This window comes from Plecotus auritus, assembly GCF_963455305.1.
Source record: "Plecotus auritus genome assembly, chromosome: 2".
NCBI classification, from domain to species: Eukaryota; Metazoa; Chordata; class Mammalia; order Chiroptera; family Vespertilionidae; genus Plecotus; species Plecotus auritus.
This window is the reverse complement of record NC_137771.1, coordinates 4,126,971-4,146,558: the sequence shown is the minus strand read 5'-3', so window position 1 is coordinate 4,146,558 and position 19,588 is coordinate 4,126,971. Positions and strand designations below refer to the sequence as shown.

The 19,588-nt window shown below is 52.6% G+C and overlaps 1 protein-coding gene across 3 annotated transcripts; it reads right to left on the bottom strand.

The window, feature by feature from the left end:
* Positions 1-1,210: 1,210 nt before the first annotated feature.
* On the bottom strand, positions 1,211-19,258 carry PARK7 (Parkinsonism associated deglycase). 3 transcript variants are annotated; one of them, XM_080658398.1, is made up of 7 exons: positions 19,051-19,258; positions 17,972-18,083; positions 15,960-16,061; positions 13,876-13,935; positions 12,497-12,566; positions 7,199-7,285; positions 1,211-1,547 (listed from the first exon to the last, which is right to left on the bottom strand). In XM_080658398.1, exons 2-7 carry the CDS (start codon positions 18,059-18,061, stop codon positions 1,387-1,389), a joined length of 570 nt encoding a protein of 189 aa, XP_080514524.1. In that variant the 5' UTR covers positions 18,062-18,083; positions 19,051-19,258; the 3' UTR covers positions 1,211-1,386. The 3 variants fall into 3 exon arrangements, with proteins under 3 accessions (XP_080514524.1, XP_080514525.1, XP_080514526.1); XM_080658399.1 differs by having other exon boundaries at positions 18,871-19,247; XM_080658400.1 differs by having other exon boundaries at positions 19,056-19,164.
* Positions 19,259-19,588: the final 330 nt, after the last annotated feature.

Sequence of the window (19,588 nt, the reverse complement as noted above, 5' to 3'; positions counted from 1 at the left end):
GGGGGTCCTTCTCACGTGACGAGGTGGCTGTCCACGGCCCGTGTCTCTGCCTGTGCCCTTGGCCCAGCACCGAGACCACTGGCAGCGAGGGCCGAGCCCAGGATGGCAGCGCTGCTGAGCGGCCTCACCTGGGCCGGGTCGGGGTGAAGGCTGATTGCCTGGCGGGCCTGGGCATGCCCACCCCAGGTGTGTTTCACCCTCGTTCGTGGGAGCGGGGTGGTTCCCAGGGGTGAACAGCTGGGAGTCGTTACCTGAGAAGGAGAAACAGAGGCTGCACCGACTCATAAAGCTCTCCACCAGCCGAGGGCTCCTCGGAATGGGAAGAGGGCCTGGGTCCCAAGCTCCACCACGACAGCCGCCCTCACGGCCCAGCCGCCACGGAGATGCGGTTCACTGCGAGTCATCGCAGCCTCTTTGATCTCGTCTGCGCCTTTTGTCCTGGCTGCACACATACCGAGAGGAGTTCCATGCGCACGCGTGAGGGTGTGCGTGTGCGTGTGCATGCATTTGTGTGTGTGTAGGCTGTCCCACACCAACAAGCAATCCTCAGGTTCCACAGGTGAGGGCCCGGCCCAGGCCCACCCTCCCCTGGACGCCGGCCGCACGCCCAGGCTGCTCCCTGTGCGCTGACAACCAGCTCGTCGAGGGCCCACACGCCCTGGTGGGTGAGGAGCCTGCCAGGACAGCACAGGCCAGAACCCCTTCCCACGGAGACCGGGATCACAGAGGGGAGGAAGGGCGTCAGTGACCGCAGGGGCAGGAGGCAGGCAGGGCGCGGCCTCGCAGAGGCGTCTTCCCTGCGGAGCTGGCCCAGCGCACTGGTGTGGGAGCATGGGGTCCCCACGTGGAAGCCCCGAGGAAGGACCGAGGCCTGTCCCTGCGGGGTGCTGGGGGCTGCACTACACCACAACCGGCTCAGTCACTGGCCTTCCCTCCCGAGATCAGGGCTCCGTGGGCATCCAGCCCCACCCTCGGGCGGGACCCCAAAGCAACCTCGTTCACACAAGACACCATGATCACTCTCAGCAGCAGGAAATTCCCAGGGCTCTGAGCCAGAGGCGGCGAAGACCAAGGAATCTTATTAAAAACCACGCATCGCACGGGGCCGCTGCCCCTCACTTTCACCTGCAGCACAGCTAAGCGCTGCTCTCAAAGCTGATGATGCATTTAGTTCCACAAAAGAAATGAGAGATGAAAGAAGGACCCGGTAGTTTGCTACACGTCTGTTTATTCTGCCACCGAGGTTCGGAAATGTGGGGACACAGGTGTGGGGAGAATCTGAGGAAGCCTGGCACCCCATTCCCAGGGCAGCGCCTCGGCTTCCCCACAGCAGCACAAACACAGAGGAAGGGGGACCAGCGGCCCCTAACCCCTCCCAGGCCGAGGCTAGTCTCTCAGCACCAGCGGGGCCTTCACCTGCTCGGCCACCTCCTTGCCGCTCAGCGCCTCCACAATCGCCAGGGCGAACTCGAAGCTGGTCCCCGGCCCGCGGCTTGTGAGGATCAGGCCGTCCTTCTCCACGCGGTTCTCTGAGTAGCTGTAATGATCTGGGCGGAAAATAAAGAAGGGTTACGTCCTGCAGGGCTACCCCACACAACAGTGAGCATCGCTCAGCAACTCCATTCCCTGTCCCGCGCATCCCGGGCTCACATCAGCGAACAAACACCACACACTCTGGCCAGCCCTTCCCAACTAGGCCCTCCAGCTCCCCACGCCCAGTGGGAGATGTGCGAGAAGGGGTTCAGCACTGGGCAGGGACAGACCAGCTGGGACCCCGACCAATGGCCACACTAAGTCACTAAGTTCCCTGCAGCTGCAGAAGGCCTCCTAGTGTCCAGGAGAGTGAACGCTAATTACTCCATTTGTTAAACAACAAATACTCACGTGTCAGTTCTGCAACCTGAAGGGTAGCAGAACAGCCCCCCAAATGTGACTGTAGGCGTTCACGACATGCCACCCCCCAATACGCCGCCCAGACGTGTTGCTCTGAGCTGTGGGCGCTTGAAACAGAGCCAGTGCAGGAGGCGGCGGCATTCTCCGACCCTGCCCGTCCCCACATGCACCTCAACACAGGTCCTCCTGAGGCGCTCGGTGCCATAACCCTCCAGGGGTTTCCTTAGCCGGGAGGGGGCACTCCTATCCCGGGGAGGAGGCCAGAGGCACCACCCAGACGGCTGGTCACCCGGTCCATCACCCCTCCCAGCTGCTCCCGAAGGCCATCCATCGTCCCTAAGCCACTTCCTCCCCCGAGGCCTCTCCCCCGACCCCCTCCCCGTCCTGCTGAGATAATACCTAAGTCGGACCTCAGCCACTGGGAAGTAACTCATCTCCTCTGGGAGACGTCTCCCATGGGAACCCCCCTTTTCCTTCTGGATAATCTGTCTTTACCGCAGGGCCTGGGCCAGGGACCCCGAAGGGGAGGGGGACAACTGCTGGCCCTCCGCGAGTGCCGGAGGGAAGGCGGCTGAGGCTGGTCAGTGCGGACGGCACAAGCCACCTGCTGTGCACACACTTGCTGCTGCCTCCAGCACACCACCACAGCGGGACATGCTGGGGGGGGGGAGGGGCTGTGGGGGGAGACCCCACATTCGTTTCTCAGGGACCCTGTTCCTTCTGCACCCCTCAATTGGCGGTGTTTCTGCAAATACAGTGACAGGAAGTGTGCTCCGGCTCCATTTGAGCACGACTCGGACACAAGGTGGGGTTCCTCCGCACGGACTCCCCCGGCCCAGGTGTCATCAGAACCAGCCCCTCACTGTCCCCCTCACTCCCCGCGTGGAAGCCCCGTTCCTGAGCTCACCCGGTCGTTCCTGCTCCCTCGCCCAGACGCTCCGCTCACGGCTGCTGCTTCCACTGCAGCGTCAAATGGAGAGGCCTGTGACCGCCTCCCTGCCTCAGCCGCTGGGTCACGGCACCCTCCCCGCAGGGTCACGGCACCCTCCCCGCAGGGTCACGGCACCCTCGCCACAGGGACACAGCTTGAACAAGTGGTCAGCTGCTGGGCTACTGCCCACTCTTCAAAGACTGGACCTACAACATCCATGGCCCACGGACACGGCCCAAGCCCCGGAGACTGAAGGACGCTCCTGTCCACCACGCCTCCTCCAAGGCTCCGGGTGACTGCCCCTCCCCCACGGCCTGCTCAGCACCAACGAAGGTGACCTTCCCACAGGGCAAGTCAGAGCCTCGCCAGCTCTCTCCCCTCGAGAGCCTTCGCCTTAGCCAACGTCCTCCAGCGCCTAAGGAAGACGGCACCCGCGTCACGGTGCGCAAGGCCCTGGGAGGAACCAGAGGGGACAGGAAGGCACCTGCCCCCGGGGGGGAGGACGGCAACAGAGGAAATGAAGGTCTGAGATTTGCTGAGAGATGAAACGTCAGAACTTAGTGAAGAACTGGACACAGAGAGGCATCAAGGATGACGCCAGCGGTCTGTCCTGGGCAACCGAGTGGGAGGCGGTGCCCCGCAGCGACGTGGGACACGGATGACGGTTAGGGAGGGCCACGCTGCGGAGGGTCCTCTGCGCTCTGGCCGCATCCTGCCACTGCGGCTGGAGCCAGGCCCGCAGCACACACCCTTCGGACCAAACCTCCCCGCCCCGAGCCCTCGCCCAGCGCCTAAGGAGGCTCAGGAAAAGCTGTTCAATGACTCGCACAGAAGTCACCTCGGGACCCCTACGCAGAAGCACGCAGCTGTCGTCACAACGGCTTCGGAAGCCACACCGAGGCTCCTGTCCTCCCAACATGGTTCACACCACCGCTAACAACTTCTCTTCATCTCCTCAGGACGAGGCGCAGTTGGCTGGCGCGTCGTCCCGGGCACCAAAAGGTTACAGGTTCGAATCCCAGTCAGGGCACATACCAGGTTGTAAGTTTGATCCCCAGTCAGGGCATATACAAGAGGCAACCATCGGTGTTGCTCTCTCTAAAAATTAATAAAAACGTATCCTCAGGTGATTAAAAAAAATAGCCCAACCGGCGTGGCTCGGTGGTTGAGGGTGGACCTATGAACCAGAGGTCACGGTTCGATTCCCAGTCAAGGCACATGCCCAGGCTGTGGACTCAATCCCCACTGGGAGGCGTGCAGGAGGCAGCCAAACAATGATTCTCTCTCATCACTGATGTTTCTATCTTCCTCTCCCTTTCCCTTCTTCTCTGAAATCAATAACAAAAAATACGTATTTTTTAAAATCCAGAGACGTACTGAGATAACGGAACACAGTACATCGAAAAACCTCCTAGTGACACTATTGCAGCATCAGAGACCTCGGTGTGAGGGGTTTTCATCGCCTCACCTCACGAACCGATGCCAAGCAGGCCACGAGCGTTTCCGATGCTAACCGAGAAAACCGGCTGAGCCGGGTCTCCCACGGCCGTGGGATGAGCTGCCGGGACTGGGCAGCGGGAGGCACCATCCCAAATGGTTCCCTTAATCTCTTTACGAGTAAAATATAACAAACACCCTTAACCGGTTAAAGACGTTTAAAGATGTTCCATGGAGCTTCTCAGAATTTCCACCAGGAAGAGCCGATGGTCCGCCCTGATCCACTGCCGCCCCCTCGTGGCGTCGAGGGGGAAAACAGCGCACACCCACTCACTAGCAAGGGCTGCCCAGGGAGAGGACTTGGAACTTGTCAAATGCACACCTCACAATCCATCTGGCGCGGGCTTCATTTCCTCTGCTTTAAGCAAACGCCCTGAAGCCCGAAGTCTCTTCAGAGAAAAAGCACCTGGGAGGCCACTGACACGGCGCCTCTGGCACCCCCCAAGTCGCTGAAAGCCTGGAACATTTCCAGTGTGACCTTCAAGGAAAAGTCGCCAACCCTGCGCACCAGGCGTCGGGGGTCACATCTATTGTGGGGACCCAGTGAAGCTGATCACTAGTACAGAGGGGGGCGCTATTACTGGAGAATGGCGGGAGGGCCTGCCCCAGCTCGCCCTCCTCCACACGGTCAGGCCGGGCAGCGTTCCAAGGGTGTTAAACACGTTAACTCGCTGAACCCTCACCAACCCCGAGGCAGGTGCTGCTGTTACCCTCCGACGACATGAGGAGGAACTGAGGCTCAGAGAGCTGAGAGGGCCTGCGCAGTCGCAGGGAGTGGGCGCCTGGCTGAGACCCTGCTCCTCACCGCTGTGACCGGCATCCGGATGCTTCTCAAGCAGCGGACAAGTGAGCGCTGCAGAAATGCATGTTTTAAACAGTGAGACATGGAACCACTTTGCCCCTTGGATGGGATTGCTCATTTGAATAAAAAGTCTTGCACTGACCTAGTAAGTTCCCGGTGATGCCCAGCAGGAGGGCCTCGCCCAGGGGGACCCCAGGAAGTAAGCCAGCTCCTGCCTCGGAACGCTCCGAGGGGCAGACCTCACACGCTGTTTTCACACTAGGGTTCACCAACTAAGCCCCAAGCCCGCCAAGCTCTGGCCTGGCCTCTGAGCCCATCTCATCAGGAAAGAGATGGGCACCGGGGGACGGTGAGGCTGTCGAGATAATACATGTGCTCGGACCGTGTGAACGCCTGAGCTCCCATCTCATTTTCCTGCCCCCACCCCTACTCACGCTCCGGTGGCATCACAGAAGCAGACACAACAGACACACCTTCAGGCACGTGTTGTGTGCACACCTGCTTCCTAATAAATCGTAACGACTACAGAAGCCCGATTCAGCTCGTCTCAACCCTCCAAATCTCATTACTGCAAAGTCAGCTAAATTCCTACAGGGACGCCAGCGTGTCGGTGTCAGTTCAGGACTGTGACCCGTGTCCCACCTGGTGCAGGAAAGGAAGCTGGTGGTGAGGGAGACTGCGCGTGGGCGCAGCAGGTCCATGGAAACTCTACTTTCTGCTTGATTTTTCTGTGAACCTAAACCTGCTCTCAAAAATAAGCCTATTTATTTTAAAAAACAGCAATATAATGAGAAATGCTTCCTTTGCTGTAAGATACGTTAGCTGTTGTCCTTTATGTTTTAGTTCAGAAGACCAGCCCCGAGCAGGCCTGAGGGGAGACAATGGGCCAGCTGCACAGTACCTTCAGATCAGCTTTTGATACTATTTAGTCTGTCTTTTATTCGCTGGTTTTTGGCTGGCTGGAGTTTTAAACTCACTTTCCACACCAGATGAATGCCAGGTGAACCGCGCTTGGTTTGTACTGGAAATGTCCGATTCTCTTGCCATCACCCACACAGGTGTGACCTTCCTTTCTCTGTGCGAGTTCAGGGTCTCTGCCTCTGCCACATGCACGCCAGGCAGACAGCAGGAGACAGCACCTGTCTACGAAAGGCACTCCCGGCTGCTGCTCTGAACGCACAGGAGAGGCAGCCCGTTACCGAGGGAGCGCTGCTCAGGAGGCGCAGACACCCGGGGCCGGGCTGCACTGTGCTGCTCGAATGCTACACCTTGTGCTTTAAATGGGATGGAGGTGTCTCTGGAGCAGGTCACTCCTGGAGGACAGGCAATGTCATGCTCCTTCTACAGCCTCCAAATAATAAGCCTCCCAAGAGAATTAAAGAAATTTTTGATAAATAACAAAAAAATACCTTCAAGACGATGTTAGTTTTAAAAAGCAAGCTGCAGGACAAGACTTGGCAGCTCTCATCTGAGTAAAAACATCAAACTACAGAGGATAATGAGCAGACGCAGAGAACGTTCTGGAGGCACACACAAAACTGAGCAGTCAGAGGAGAAACAGGCATTGACGTCACCCTCGCGTCCTGTGTGCTTTCTCACCACGAAAGAAACTCCTCTCGTCAGCATCACCTAACACAGGTGAGACGTCCAGCTGATGTTGTAAAAGCAACGGGTCGCCCCAGGCAACAGCCGCCACCCAGGCCTCGCTGACGGAAGAGAGCAACGTGCGTTGTACTCTGGACCACGGGCAAAGGGCACTTTCTGAAGTGGCTGTCGGGTGAAGATTTACCCTCAGGCCCCTGGCAAAGTATTTGGTAGAAACACTAGTTGACCTGGCCTGTCACCAGCACTTCCACCTGGGACAGCAGGAGCCGCCCCCGCCTGGCCCCACACACGGGCCTCTGCCCCGTCAGCACCTTCTCTCTGGTGAAAACATTTGCAGAGAAAGCGAGGAGCACAGCACCCCTCAACCCACAGGCAGCCTCTACGGACAGATCACACCGGTGGGAAACGACGCTAAATTGCAGCTTTCTCAGAAGGTCTGTTTGTACCTTAAAACATAAGCATATACTTACTCCCATTCATCATTTTGTCTTTAGCCAGTGGGTGTGTTGTAACTTTGCTTCCAAAACCTATTTCATGAGCCAGCAGAGCTGTAGGACCTAAAAAGAAGATTAATAAAAAAGACTTAAATGTAGTTATTGAAAAAACCATGTCTTAAAAATTGCAGCAGCAAAAATATTCTTCCAAACTAGGAGGCTCTTACCTAAAATATACTTATGATTCTGAAGTTACGTACTTTTTAGTACGACAGGTAAAGTACCTTTCTATGCAATAAAAGCCTAATATGCAAATCCACTGAACAGCAGAACGACCAGTCGCTATGACACGCACTGACCACCAGGGGGCAGACACTCAACGCAGGAGCTGCCCCTCGCCCACAGGACCCAGGCCAGCCAAGGCGGGTGCCAGCGGGGACCCTCCTGATTGCCCTGCTGGTAGCCCTGCAGAGGGAGGCGACTAGTGGCGGGGCCAGCCGGCAAGCGGGCAGCAGCAGGGGGCGGGGCCTGCCGGCAAGCAGGCTGGCACCACACCACCCCCCCATCACCTCCTACAGAGGAAGGTGGACCTGCGGCGGCAGTGGGGCAATCGGGGGGTAAGGGGGGCAGGGCTGGCTGATGAGCAGGCCAGCGCCGCCCCCCCCACCCCCCCCGATCACCCTGCTTGGTTGGTGGGCCAGGCTGGCACCAGCAGGGACCCCCGATCACCCTGCCGATCACCCCACAGATCGGCCCTGATCGCCGGCCAGGCCTAGGGACCCTACCTGTGCATGAATTTTGTGCACTGGGCCTCTAGTCTTTATAATAAACCATCTCCTGAGCACTTCCGGCAAGTACACAAAATCAAAAAACATCAAAAACCACTTCATCAAAAAGTCTCACCTTGACACCCACGGAGCACACCGGTAAACAGACTGTGGCCCCGCCTCAAGGAACAGGCAATGTGCATGTCAGTGTGTAAGAGTGGGGAGACCCCTGTCGTCTGACAAAGTTCACCTTCCTCTTGACAAAGGAAAATTTTAGTTCCACAGCAGTCCCTCCGGACTCCTGGGCCTCACTGCTATTTCAGAGAGCACTTTTATTTTCCCACTTGAATCTAAAAAACCCGCACTCACCCATCCAGCCAGCCAAACAGACCAGGGACTAGTGAGGCTATTAAAATGAGGAGCTTCCTGTGAAATGTCTGCACGTCTGAGATATGAAGGCACTAATGCTATTAAAGCTACTTAAGAGAAGAACCACAAACAAATGTCAATTTGCGGTCCTCTGTATCTTTCCTCTTAAAATGAAATTTATCAACATGTATTCACTGACATGGACGACTTCACTGATATGGACAATCCCAAGCAGATTTTCTAACAGGTTCCTCAAATAAGAACTAAAACCAAGAAGGTTTTAAACCATTGTTACATGATCTTAAAAACTTTTTAAAGTTGGTTATTCTACCTTTTTTCTCTAAGACACACACACACACACACACACGCTCTAAGCCCTCACGTCACACCCAGAACAACATGCTTCAGAATCGCACCCGACCTCCCAAGTGGTGGGGCCTGTGGCTCAGGCCCCAGGACAGTCCACACACTTGAGTCTCAGCAACCCGAGCACTAGCTCTTACTGGCCTTTCACTTTGCAACATGAATCCAAGTAGAAAGCAGTTCTATAACCAACCAACAGGCTACTCAGACCCCCGCTGCTACGAAGAAGATCAAGTAACACGGAATTACATGAGCTTTCTGCCAACGCCAGGTGTCAGTTTCAGACCCAGTCCTGACTTACATCTCTTCAATCAAAAGCCTCAAATATATTTGATGTCTCTCTCCACCTTACTTTGATCCTCAGTATGAGACAGCTATGCATGGCAGCAAGTTTTAAAAGTCTATAAAAACTGCATCATTATCACTCACTTTTTTATTTTGATGAACTCACGAATGACCCTTTATTCTTATTTTCTAAGATTTTAAGAAAACAAGGAGTCATTACCTACATGATCGTATGTTTCAAGCAATCCGAGGAGGTGCCTGTGCCGTGCGGAGAGTGGGCGCACAGGAGTTTTTAGGCTGCTCCTGTCACGATACATTTGCTGCCTACAGTGACGTGTCAATACCTTTATGTTACGGTTGAATGTAGAAACCTGCTGATGCCTTACTCACTATGGTAAGCTCATTATTACTGCTGTCTGGGGCTTCCAGATCCTATTTGGAAAATGAGAGAAGAGATATTTAACTACTACTATTACTTCAAATTCTGCAGAGACCAGCTCTAGCAGGAGGCAGGGTGAACAGTAGACAGAATCTCCTTAGGCAGAGGAGAGGAAGCCTGCAGCGCCACCGTGTGGTGACTTACAGAAAGAACACCTCGGCCACCCCAACCCCTCCAGGGCTCCCTGAGATTGTACCTAGACTCAGGCATGGCCGGCTGCTGGCTCCACGTCCAGGCTTCCTTTCCCTTCCCCCACCCTGAGTGAACCTCTCTTACTGTATTTTCACAGCAGTCTCCCTTCCACTCTGTCTCACTCACTCCGTATTTGGGACTAAGCTCACATTCTTTCTGTTCCCCATTTGTAACTGCAACACCGAGAATCATCTCATTTCTCATCACACTTCTCCCTGTTTGCAGCACCCAGGAGAGAGGGGCAGGACCCTGAACGACACAAGCGCACGGTTAGCGCGCTGTCGCTTTTTCGTGTCAGTGTAAATGACTCTAAGGTCTGAGCACTCGGGCTGGCCTGAATGAAAACAGCGAACCAGATGTGGCTGATAACCTGCTATCCCGCGACACAGGGCGAGCTGACATGTGGTTTACTTTCCGCAGAGTCTGCAGGGAACAGCCCCAGCCCCAAGGTTTCCTTCCTCCTTCGGCGAGAGCACGAAGATCGAGGCTGGGGCACCTGGACGAAGTCCTTACACAGCTAAGCGGACCTACGCCTTGCTCCCCTCCCCAAAGAGGGCGCAGCTGCAGGGGCTGCCTGACCAGTCCGCCAGCAGAGAAGTCCCTGTGCCCAAGGGCAGGTCAAGAAGCTGGTGCTGAGCAGGACCCAAGGACAGCGCCTGCAGGGCGGTCCCCGCTGCTACTGTTCCCTGTCTCTCACACGCGGTTCTCAAACATTTAGGTCTTAGGAACCCGCTAGCTTTCATGGGGGTTCTCTCTCTTAATAACTGCCCTGTTAGAAGTTAAAGCCGGGAAACTTTACAACACAATACTCAAACACACACACCATGCCCGAATAAAAACATCGACTCACTCTGTTAACACTCCTGTGAGAGCAAGAAGGAAAAAGGCAAATTATGTCTTCATCGTATCTGCTGACCTTTCGAACCCTTTGAAAGAACGCTGGCCACCATGGCTCTCATACAAAGTCCCGAGGATCCTAGCCTACAACCATTGTAAAAGCCCACCGTACTGAAGAAAACATCACTGCACCATTTAATCCATTCCATCCATCCATTCACTTCACTCAGCCTACAACCATTGTAAAAGCCCACCGTACTGAAGAAAACATCACTGCACCATTTAATCCATCCCATCCATCCACTCACTTCACTCAGCCTACAACCATTGTAAAAGCCCACCGTACTGAAGAAAACATCACTGCCCCATTTAATCCATTCCATCCATCCATTCACTTCACTCAGCCTACAACCACTGTAAAAGCCCACCGTACTGAAGAAAACATCACTGCACCATTTAATCCATTCCATCCATCCATTCACTTCACTCAGCCTACAACCACTGTAAAAGCCCACCGTACTGAAGAAAACATCACTGCACCATTTAATCCATTCCATCCATTCATTCACTTCACTCAGCCTACAACCACTGTAAAAGCCCACCGTACTGAAGAAAACATCACTGCACCATTTAATCCATTCCATCCATTCATTCACTTCACTCAGCCTACAACCACTGTAAAAGCCCACCGTACTGAAGAAAACATCACTGCACCATTTAATCCATTCCATCCATTCATTCACTTCACTCAGCCTACAACCATTGTAAAAGCCCACCGTACTGAAGAAAACATCACTGCACCATTTAATCCATTCCATCCATTCATTCACTTCACTCAGCCTACAACCATTGTAAAAGCCCACCGTACTGAAGAAAACATCACTGCACCATTTAATCCATTCCATCCATCCATTCACTTCACTCAGCCTACAACCACTGTAAAAGCCCACCGTACTGAAGAAAACATCACTGCACCATTTAATCCATTCCATCCATCCATTCACTTCACTCAGCCTACATCCATTGTAAAAGCCCACCGTACTGAAGAAAACATCACTGCACCATTTAATCCATTCCATCCATTCATTCACTTCACTCAGCCTACAACCACTGTAAAAGCCCACCGTACTGAAGAAAACATCACTGCACCATTTAATCCATTCCATCCATCCATTCACTTCACTCAGCCTACATCCATTGTAAAAGCCCACCGTACTGAAGAAAACATCACTGCACCATTTAATCCATTCCATCCATTCATTCACTTCACTCAGCCTACAACCATTGTAAAAGCCCACCGTACTGAAGAAAACATCACTGCCCCATTTAATCCATTCCATCCATCCATTCACTTCACTCTTGACAAGCGTTTAATAAAGACCTACGACAAGGGAGGCACCTCTGACAAAATTACACTATGGAGGTCACGGTTCGATTCCTGGTCAGGACGGGCTCGATCCCCACGGGGGTGTGCAGGAGGCAGCCGAGCAATGATGTCTCTCTCTCATCCATGTTCTTATCTCTCTCTCTCCCTCTTAAAAAAATGGCATTGAAATGAAAATATTTCTGAGTTTCTAAGCTGTGGGGGCATCTATGAAGCACCATGACCTTCCTCTAAGCTAGGTGGCAGGCAGCACCGTGCTGGATGCAGCACCAGCACCGAGGGCCAGGCAGGAAGTGCCGAGGCCTCGGAGCCACGGGGCAGGCGCAGGGCAGGGCTGCTGTGTTTCTGGCTGGCCGTTCTTGCTGACGGTGCTGGCAGAGATCCTTCCTGGCGTGGAGATTTGCTGTAACAAGCTGTTTACGGAATTCCAGAGGGCCTCGTTTTCCTCCGAGGTCAACCAAACACACAAAACACGACGTTTCTCAGAGCGCAGACCAAAGCACGGGGAGGAGAAAGAACAGCTGTACTCATTTCTGAAATGAGCCCCTTCATGCCACCCAAACCAAGAGGCCGATCCAGAAGCTTCCACACTCTACGAAGGGGAAGAAGTACTCGAACAAGGTCTCGTGAGGCAAGGTCCCCCGTCACGTGGCTCTGAGAGCGCGCGCAGCACCCGCCGGCGAGGGCCCGCACGTTACCTGCACAGATGGCGGCGATGAGGCCCTTGCGGCCGTGCTGCTCCTTCAGGATCTCCTTCACCGCAGCAGACTGTCCAGGACCAAACACACCGAGTTCCCGTTAAGCCACAAGCCAGCATCTGGCTAGAAACTTCAGCAGGATCTGATTTTAGCTTAATCCACAAGATCTTAAACCTAACTACTTGTAAACAGTACTTAATCTAGATGATTAATATAAAAACTATCAAATTCATGTTTCTACATTCCTCCCTAAACCCAATCAAGGCACTTATTGTAAGAGAAAGGCATCCGTTCCTTAAAGATGTTTGAAGTTGCCCGGCTGGCGTGGCTCAGTGGTTGAGCGTCGACCTTTGAACCAGTCATGGCTCAATTCCTGCTCAGGGTGCATGCCTGAGCTGCAGGCTCATCCCCAGGAGGGGGTGTGCAGAAGGCAGCCGATCAATGATTCTCTCTAATCATTGATGTTTCAGTCTCTCTCTCCATCTCCCTTCTGCTCTGAAATCAATAAAGAATGTATTTATATATATTTTAAAAAGCTATTTGAAGTGGAGATGAGGAAAACAGCCTTCCCCGGGCACAGTGGTCCCCCACTCCCCCCACACCCTGGTACTCCAAGGAGAAAAGAACTGGACATCGGGACTGTGGCGTTGCGTCAGGACAGGCCCACAGCCCCGGGTGTCTGGTTCGGCCTGCTTCCTGAGCCTGGCCGCGCCCCTCCCCCCTCCCTGCAGGCGGACTCCTCACCTGTGCCTAGATGGGCTTCTCATTCAAACTGCAGCCCAGCCCCTGCAGCCCCTCCCCCGCTCCCCGATGGGTGAGGAGACAGCTAAGCTCTTATCCTTCTATGCGTAACCAGAATAGAACATACACTTTTTCTTCTGCTGCTTAGAGGGGAAAACGTGCTCTAACTCTGGACTGTGTTCACCAAATGTGTTCATTAGCTACTGTCCACCAGCTCGGCTGACTTCTGTAGCGTATGTCATTAGAAATGGCTTCTTTAAATGAAGACGAGCCCTAACCGGTTTGGCTCAGTGGATAGAGCGTTGGCCTGCGGACTGAAGGGTCCCAGGTTCGATTCCGGTCAAGGGCATGTACCTTGGTTGCAGGCACATCCCCAGTAGGGAGTGTGCAAGAGGCAGCTGATTGATGTTTCTCTCCCATCGATGTTTCTAACTCTCTATCCCTCTCCCTTCCTCTCTGTAAAAAATCAATAAAATATAAAAAAATAATAATAATAATTTAAAAAAATAAATGAAGACGAATTGTTCACTTCACCTGTTCCTATTCTATTCACAGCCCCTTTCCTGAAATACTTTAATAACAGCAAAATCAACAGAACACAGGCACACGCTGAAACACTTCCTTTATGCAGTTCTTACCTCACACAAATTCTGTGCGCCCAGATTGCCTCCCGGCAGAACCACTACATCGTAAGGTCCCTGTAACAGTTTAAAAAATAACATTTCATTTGAAATGTGCACGAACGCAACATCAATAAAACTTTCCTATTTTAAATATGGGTCACAGCAAAAAACTGTTCACCGAAAAGTTAAATAAATTAAGGTGTATCTCTGTGATGAAATGTTGTAACCAGCAAAACATGTAGAAAGTCTGTGCATGAGAGGACGTCCATGTTGCAGAACTGCAGGTGTAGCATGACCTCCTTCATGTAAAAACTGCATGTATATGTGTATGCAGGTGTACATGTACATGATACACACCCCCACACACATGTGTATAGTATACAGACACTCATTGACAAAGGAGATACTCCAACTGCTAATGGGGAACAGTGTGGGATGGAGGGGAGGGAGAGAATGAGACATTCAACATTTTAACTTTCTGTATGTCTATACTGTAAGAGTTCTTTTTCAACAAGAATGTACACAGTAATGAAGTGTAGTCAAAAGAAAAACAAATTTTAAGTAACAGGCAAAGAAAAATATTTTTAACCTTATGAGAAATGAAACTTGGGGGAGAAATACGATGTAATATTTTAGTGTCCCAAACACCAAAACACCCTAGAAATCTAATGACTTCAAATTTGCTGAAATTACAAACTGGAAATTTTTTTAACAATGCTTTCAGATGTTAAAAAAAGTTTTAAAAATTTAGTCATTAAGCAAATTACAAAATGAAAATGTAGTCCATATTTAGAGCAACATCTGTTATTTAAAATTACTTTTAGATACTATACACATCCCACTGTTGTTTTAAAACCAAGCAAAATTAAATACTAAAAAGAAAATATAGATTTTCTTTCACTCCTTTTCAATTCTGAACGGGCCCACACATGGACACAAAGGTAACAACTGTTCTAGAACACCACGGGCTGAAAAAGAAGAGAAGGAATATTTACCTCGACTCTCACTTGTAAGGTGCTACTTGGAAAGTTTCAACCATTTACAGGTAAATACCAATATTCCAATACCCCACAATCTACCACCGCCATACCTGAACTTCCTAAAAGACAAGGAACTTTGGCCCACGCAGCGGAGGACCGCTAAAGGCATGGGACGCAGACTCCCAGGTTCCTCAGGGGACACCTGGCCATCACGAGCTGGCTCTGCCTCCTTTCCTGCCAGATCTCCACTCCAGAGGGCAGAGCCCACACGGCTGGCACACGGGCCGGGCAAGCCTGCCGCCCATGAAAGGGTGTGCAAAAGTATGTGTGCCCATGTGCGGGCAGCTCCTGAGGAAAGAGACCTCAGCTCTGACAGACGAACCACAATCATAGAGACACTGAAAAAGTGACACAATTTGAAGGGAAACTCCTCCTCCTGCCTTAATCCAACCACTGACCAGGGATGAGTTGTTCACGCAAAATGAATCACACAACTACTTGTCTCACTGCACAGGGAAGAGGGGCTTTCGAAGAAAGGCTCAGAAATGAATGGGAACACGGCAGCTGATCTCTTCTACCAAGTGACAAAGTTGTAACAGGAGGCAGGGCTGCCCGTGGAAGCCGGGACACCGCCGCCTGCAAGTGTCCCCTCCCTCCACCTGCCCACCCAGCCCCTTACTGAGCACAGGAGGGGCCTACACGATGGAGAAAGGCAGAGTCCTCCCCGTGCGGGGCGGATGGGGGGAAGATATTCAAGCAAAGTAACTTTCCTAAAACAGGTCTGTGCTAACAGCAGCCTTAGACGGACTCATAAGACCTTTCAAGCCCTAACCGGTTTGGCTCAGTGGATAGAGCGTCGGCCTGCGGACTCAAGGGTCCCGGGTTCGATTCCGGTCAAGGGCATGTACCTTGGTTGCGGGCACATCCCCAGTAGGAGGTGTGCAGGAGGCAGCTGATCGATGTTTCTCTCCCATCGATGTTTCTAACTCTCTATCCCTCTCCCTTCCTCTCTGTAAAAAATCAATAAAATATATTAAAAAAAAAAAAAAAAAAAAAGACCTTTCAAGAAACCAATAAAGCAGCCAGAGGGAGGAGGAGTTTCAAGCACAGAGAACGAACCTCTTTTTTGGCATCTTCCAGGCTGGCATCAGGACAGATGACAACATCTCGGCTGCACTGCACGGGGTCCTTTCCCGCCAAACCCGCAACGGTGACCTTGATCTAAGAGAAAGAGGTCATCGTGGTATTTAACACCAAAACAGTCACGCCTGCACAGCTGCCCTGGGTTTTAAAATAAGTGACAGGAAATACGGCAACAAAACCACACTGGCTTTGAGCTAATAAATCGGCGAAATGCATTTACTAACGAGGTCCGTCCCCGTGTGCCTGGGATGGTGCCGATTAGATGCTCCCAGCACCCCGTCTGGTTAGTGTCCTTTCTCCCACAGGTGTTCTGGTTTGGGAGGTAAATTCTATGGTCCTTCTATCACTAACCCACCGTGCAGAGTCACTGCTGCCAGTAAAGCGAGGAAATGCTGCTTTCTCTGGCAAAGATTTACAAAGTTGACCATACCAAGAGCTGGGTCGGGGACAATGGGGATGTCCCTACACGGCTGGTGAGTCCAACATGCTGGTACTGGGAGTCATTTAACAAAATCTAGTAACACCAACTAGGGACCAAGTTCACCTTCAGGCACTGAGCCTGGGGACCCTTCCACACGTTTGTGCAAGGAAGCCTGTACGAGAACGTGACAGTATTGTAACGCCGTGAGACAATACTCCAGAATGAATTTAGGAAGACGGATGGCGGCATATCCACCGTGTAACACCAGGCAGCAATTTTAAATGAACTCCCTGGACCTGCACGTGTCGTCACTACGGAGAACCGGAGGAATGAGGGGTTCCCAGGTTCTGGGGCCAGACCACCAGGTGTGAGTCCCAGCTCTTCCACTTACTAACCCTACAGTGGGGGCACTTTATTGTCTCTTGCCTCCGTTTCTTCAACTGTAAAATAAGGATGGCAATAACACACAGGGTTGTTGTAAGATTCAAACAAGTTTCTAGAAGCGCTTAGAATGATACCTAGCACTGAGTAAATGCTATTTACGGATTCACAATGGGCCTAGATGACATATATAGGTACTAGAGGCCCGGTGCACGAAATTCATGCACGGGGGGGGGGGGGGGGGGGTGTCCCTCAGCCCAGCCTGCACCCTCTCCAATCTGGGACATCCCTCTCACAATCCAGGACTGCTGGCTCCCAACTGCTTGCCTGCCTGCCTTCCCGATTACCTCTGCTTCTGCATGCCAGCTTGATCACCTCCTAACCATTCCCCTGCCAGCCTGATTGATGCCTAACTGCTCCCCTGCCAGCCTGTTTGCCCCTAACTGCCCTCCCCTGAAGGCCTGGTCACCCCTAACTGCCCTCCCCTGCAGGCCCGGTCGCCCCCAACTTCCCTCCTCTGCCAGCCTGTTTGCCCCTAACTGCCCTCCCCTGAAGGCCTGGTCACCCCTAACTGCCCTCCCCTGCAGGCCCGGTTGCCCCCAACTTCCCTCCTCTGCCAGCCTGGTCACCCCTAACTGCCCTCCCTGCAGGCCTGGGTCCCCCCCAACTGCCCTTCCCTACAGGCCCGGTCGCCCCCAACTTCCCTCCTCTGCCGGCCTGGTCACCCCTAACTGCCCTCCCTGCAGGCCTGATTGCCCCCAACTGCCCTCCCTTGCAGGCCTGGTCCCTCCCAACTGCCCTCCCCTGCTGGCCATCTTGCGACGGCCATTTTGTGTTGGAGTGATGGTCAATTTGCATATTACTCTTTCATTAGATAGGATATGACACAGAGAAGCAAGATGAGAACTACAGTCTCATGCTACTTGATCTCTGGGTCAGAGGGGAACAGCATGGGGGAAATTCACAGAGTGCTCTGCAATGTTCTCTCTCTTTAAAGCATGTGTTCTTCAAGAAACGCTCTGATGGAAACAGGGAAAACAGCTGACAAGTATTAAGCGTAGATACTGGATAAACAGGTAATTATTATGCAGCCTGTTATGTCTGAAATATTTCACAAAGTTGAATACTTTTATTCAAAATGACTTTTGACAGTCAAACCGGGTTTTTAAAAGGGGGAGGGACTTACTCCAGCTCGTCTCATGACATCTACGGGGATGACCGTCTCCATCTCCTCCGCTCCTTTAGCCAGGATGACCAGCGCTCTTTTTGAAGCCATTTTTACGCTGTGTTTTTAAAGACTTGATTTAAAAGATAAAAGGTACTTTAAAAACTTTTACTGCGACCCTGGAATAGCCACAATTTTAAAGTTTTGGGTCATTTTTAAGCAGAGTAACTAAGTGCCTCCCAGGGAAACAGTTCTGATAGACAAACACCCCTGACTATGAAAAAAAGCATTTTTGGTTAACATTGGTTTACACAGAATTTCAATTGCTGTATTTTCTGAGATGAAAACACAGTACGGTTGCTCACCCGTGTCCATATTTAATTTTTCTGACCATGTTTTTAAAAATCCAATTTCTAATAATATATCGCACATGAAGTTTTCTAAGACACAAGGGCACGGGTCTTGCATTTCACACAATGCAGCGTTTTCTCTTTTTGCAGTACGTTTCTTTTACAGAGAAATGACTAAAGCGTTGCATGGGCAAAATACTAAATTCACAGTCTTCAGCAACTGGCCTATAAAATTTTTGGAGGGGATTTTTTTTTCTTTTAGTTCCAATAACTCTACTAAAAATTCGGAGCGGGGGTGGGGTGGGGTAACAGCTTAAAATGTGAACACAGGTTTTTTTTACGATGGCGAAAAAATGGGAATCCCCTCACAAAAAGCAACCCGACTAGCTAGTTCTTTCACTGACAGCGGCCCCTTCTTTTTCTGGGAAGTTTGTAGTCCCTGCCAAACAGACTATTTTACTACGACTTCAACAACACAGGATTAACTACTCCCAAACCGGTGGGATGCTATGCACACAATTTTGGAAGTTTTAGCGTTGCTTCCGCGCTGGCAGCGGAAAACGTATCTACTTGTACTAGAAGGCCGCGCGGTGCTCAGACGGCGAAGTCGGGGACCCGTTCTGGGGTGCTTCCTCCCGAGGCCCCGCCCCGGCGGCGCGGGACGGTCCAGCCGAGGGGCCAGGCGCCCTCTCGCCACCCGCAGCGCCACGGCCTGCGCAAGCGCCGAGCTTCCCAGGCCCCGACCCGAACCTCGCCTCTCCTCTCCTCCCACAGTCACGACTCCGCTTCCCGCTCCGCAGCACTTCTGCACCGGGATAACTGAACCGGAACCGGACTAAACGGGGCGCAAGCGGGGACGCACGGGAGCACGCACGCACGCACGCACGCACGCTTCCCTACCAGGGCCCTCAGCCCCGCACTGCGCAGACGCACGTCGCCGGGCCTCCTATCTCCCCTCACTGCGCAGACGCACGCCTCTCGCATCGCGTTACGTCACATCCGGCCGGCTGACCTCACCTTAAAGAGCCGCAGGGAATGGGCTGCCTGTCTGCGTCCTAATAGGGTTCCAATTGGAACCTCCATCACCGCGAGAATCCCATGGACTCACGTGTCCTCACGAAATCCCGCCCCCGAGTGGCCGGTCCGATCCACCCACAACACCCGCTGGATTGAACCCGTGTTATTGCCGCAGCCCGTAGGTGCGTTTCCCATCTGCAGAGCGTGGCGTCTCGCTGCAAACTTAGGTTTAATTAAATAAAGCTGTTCCTTGTACACAGCAGGAGCTCGC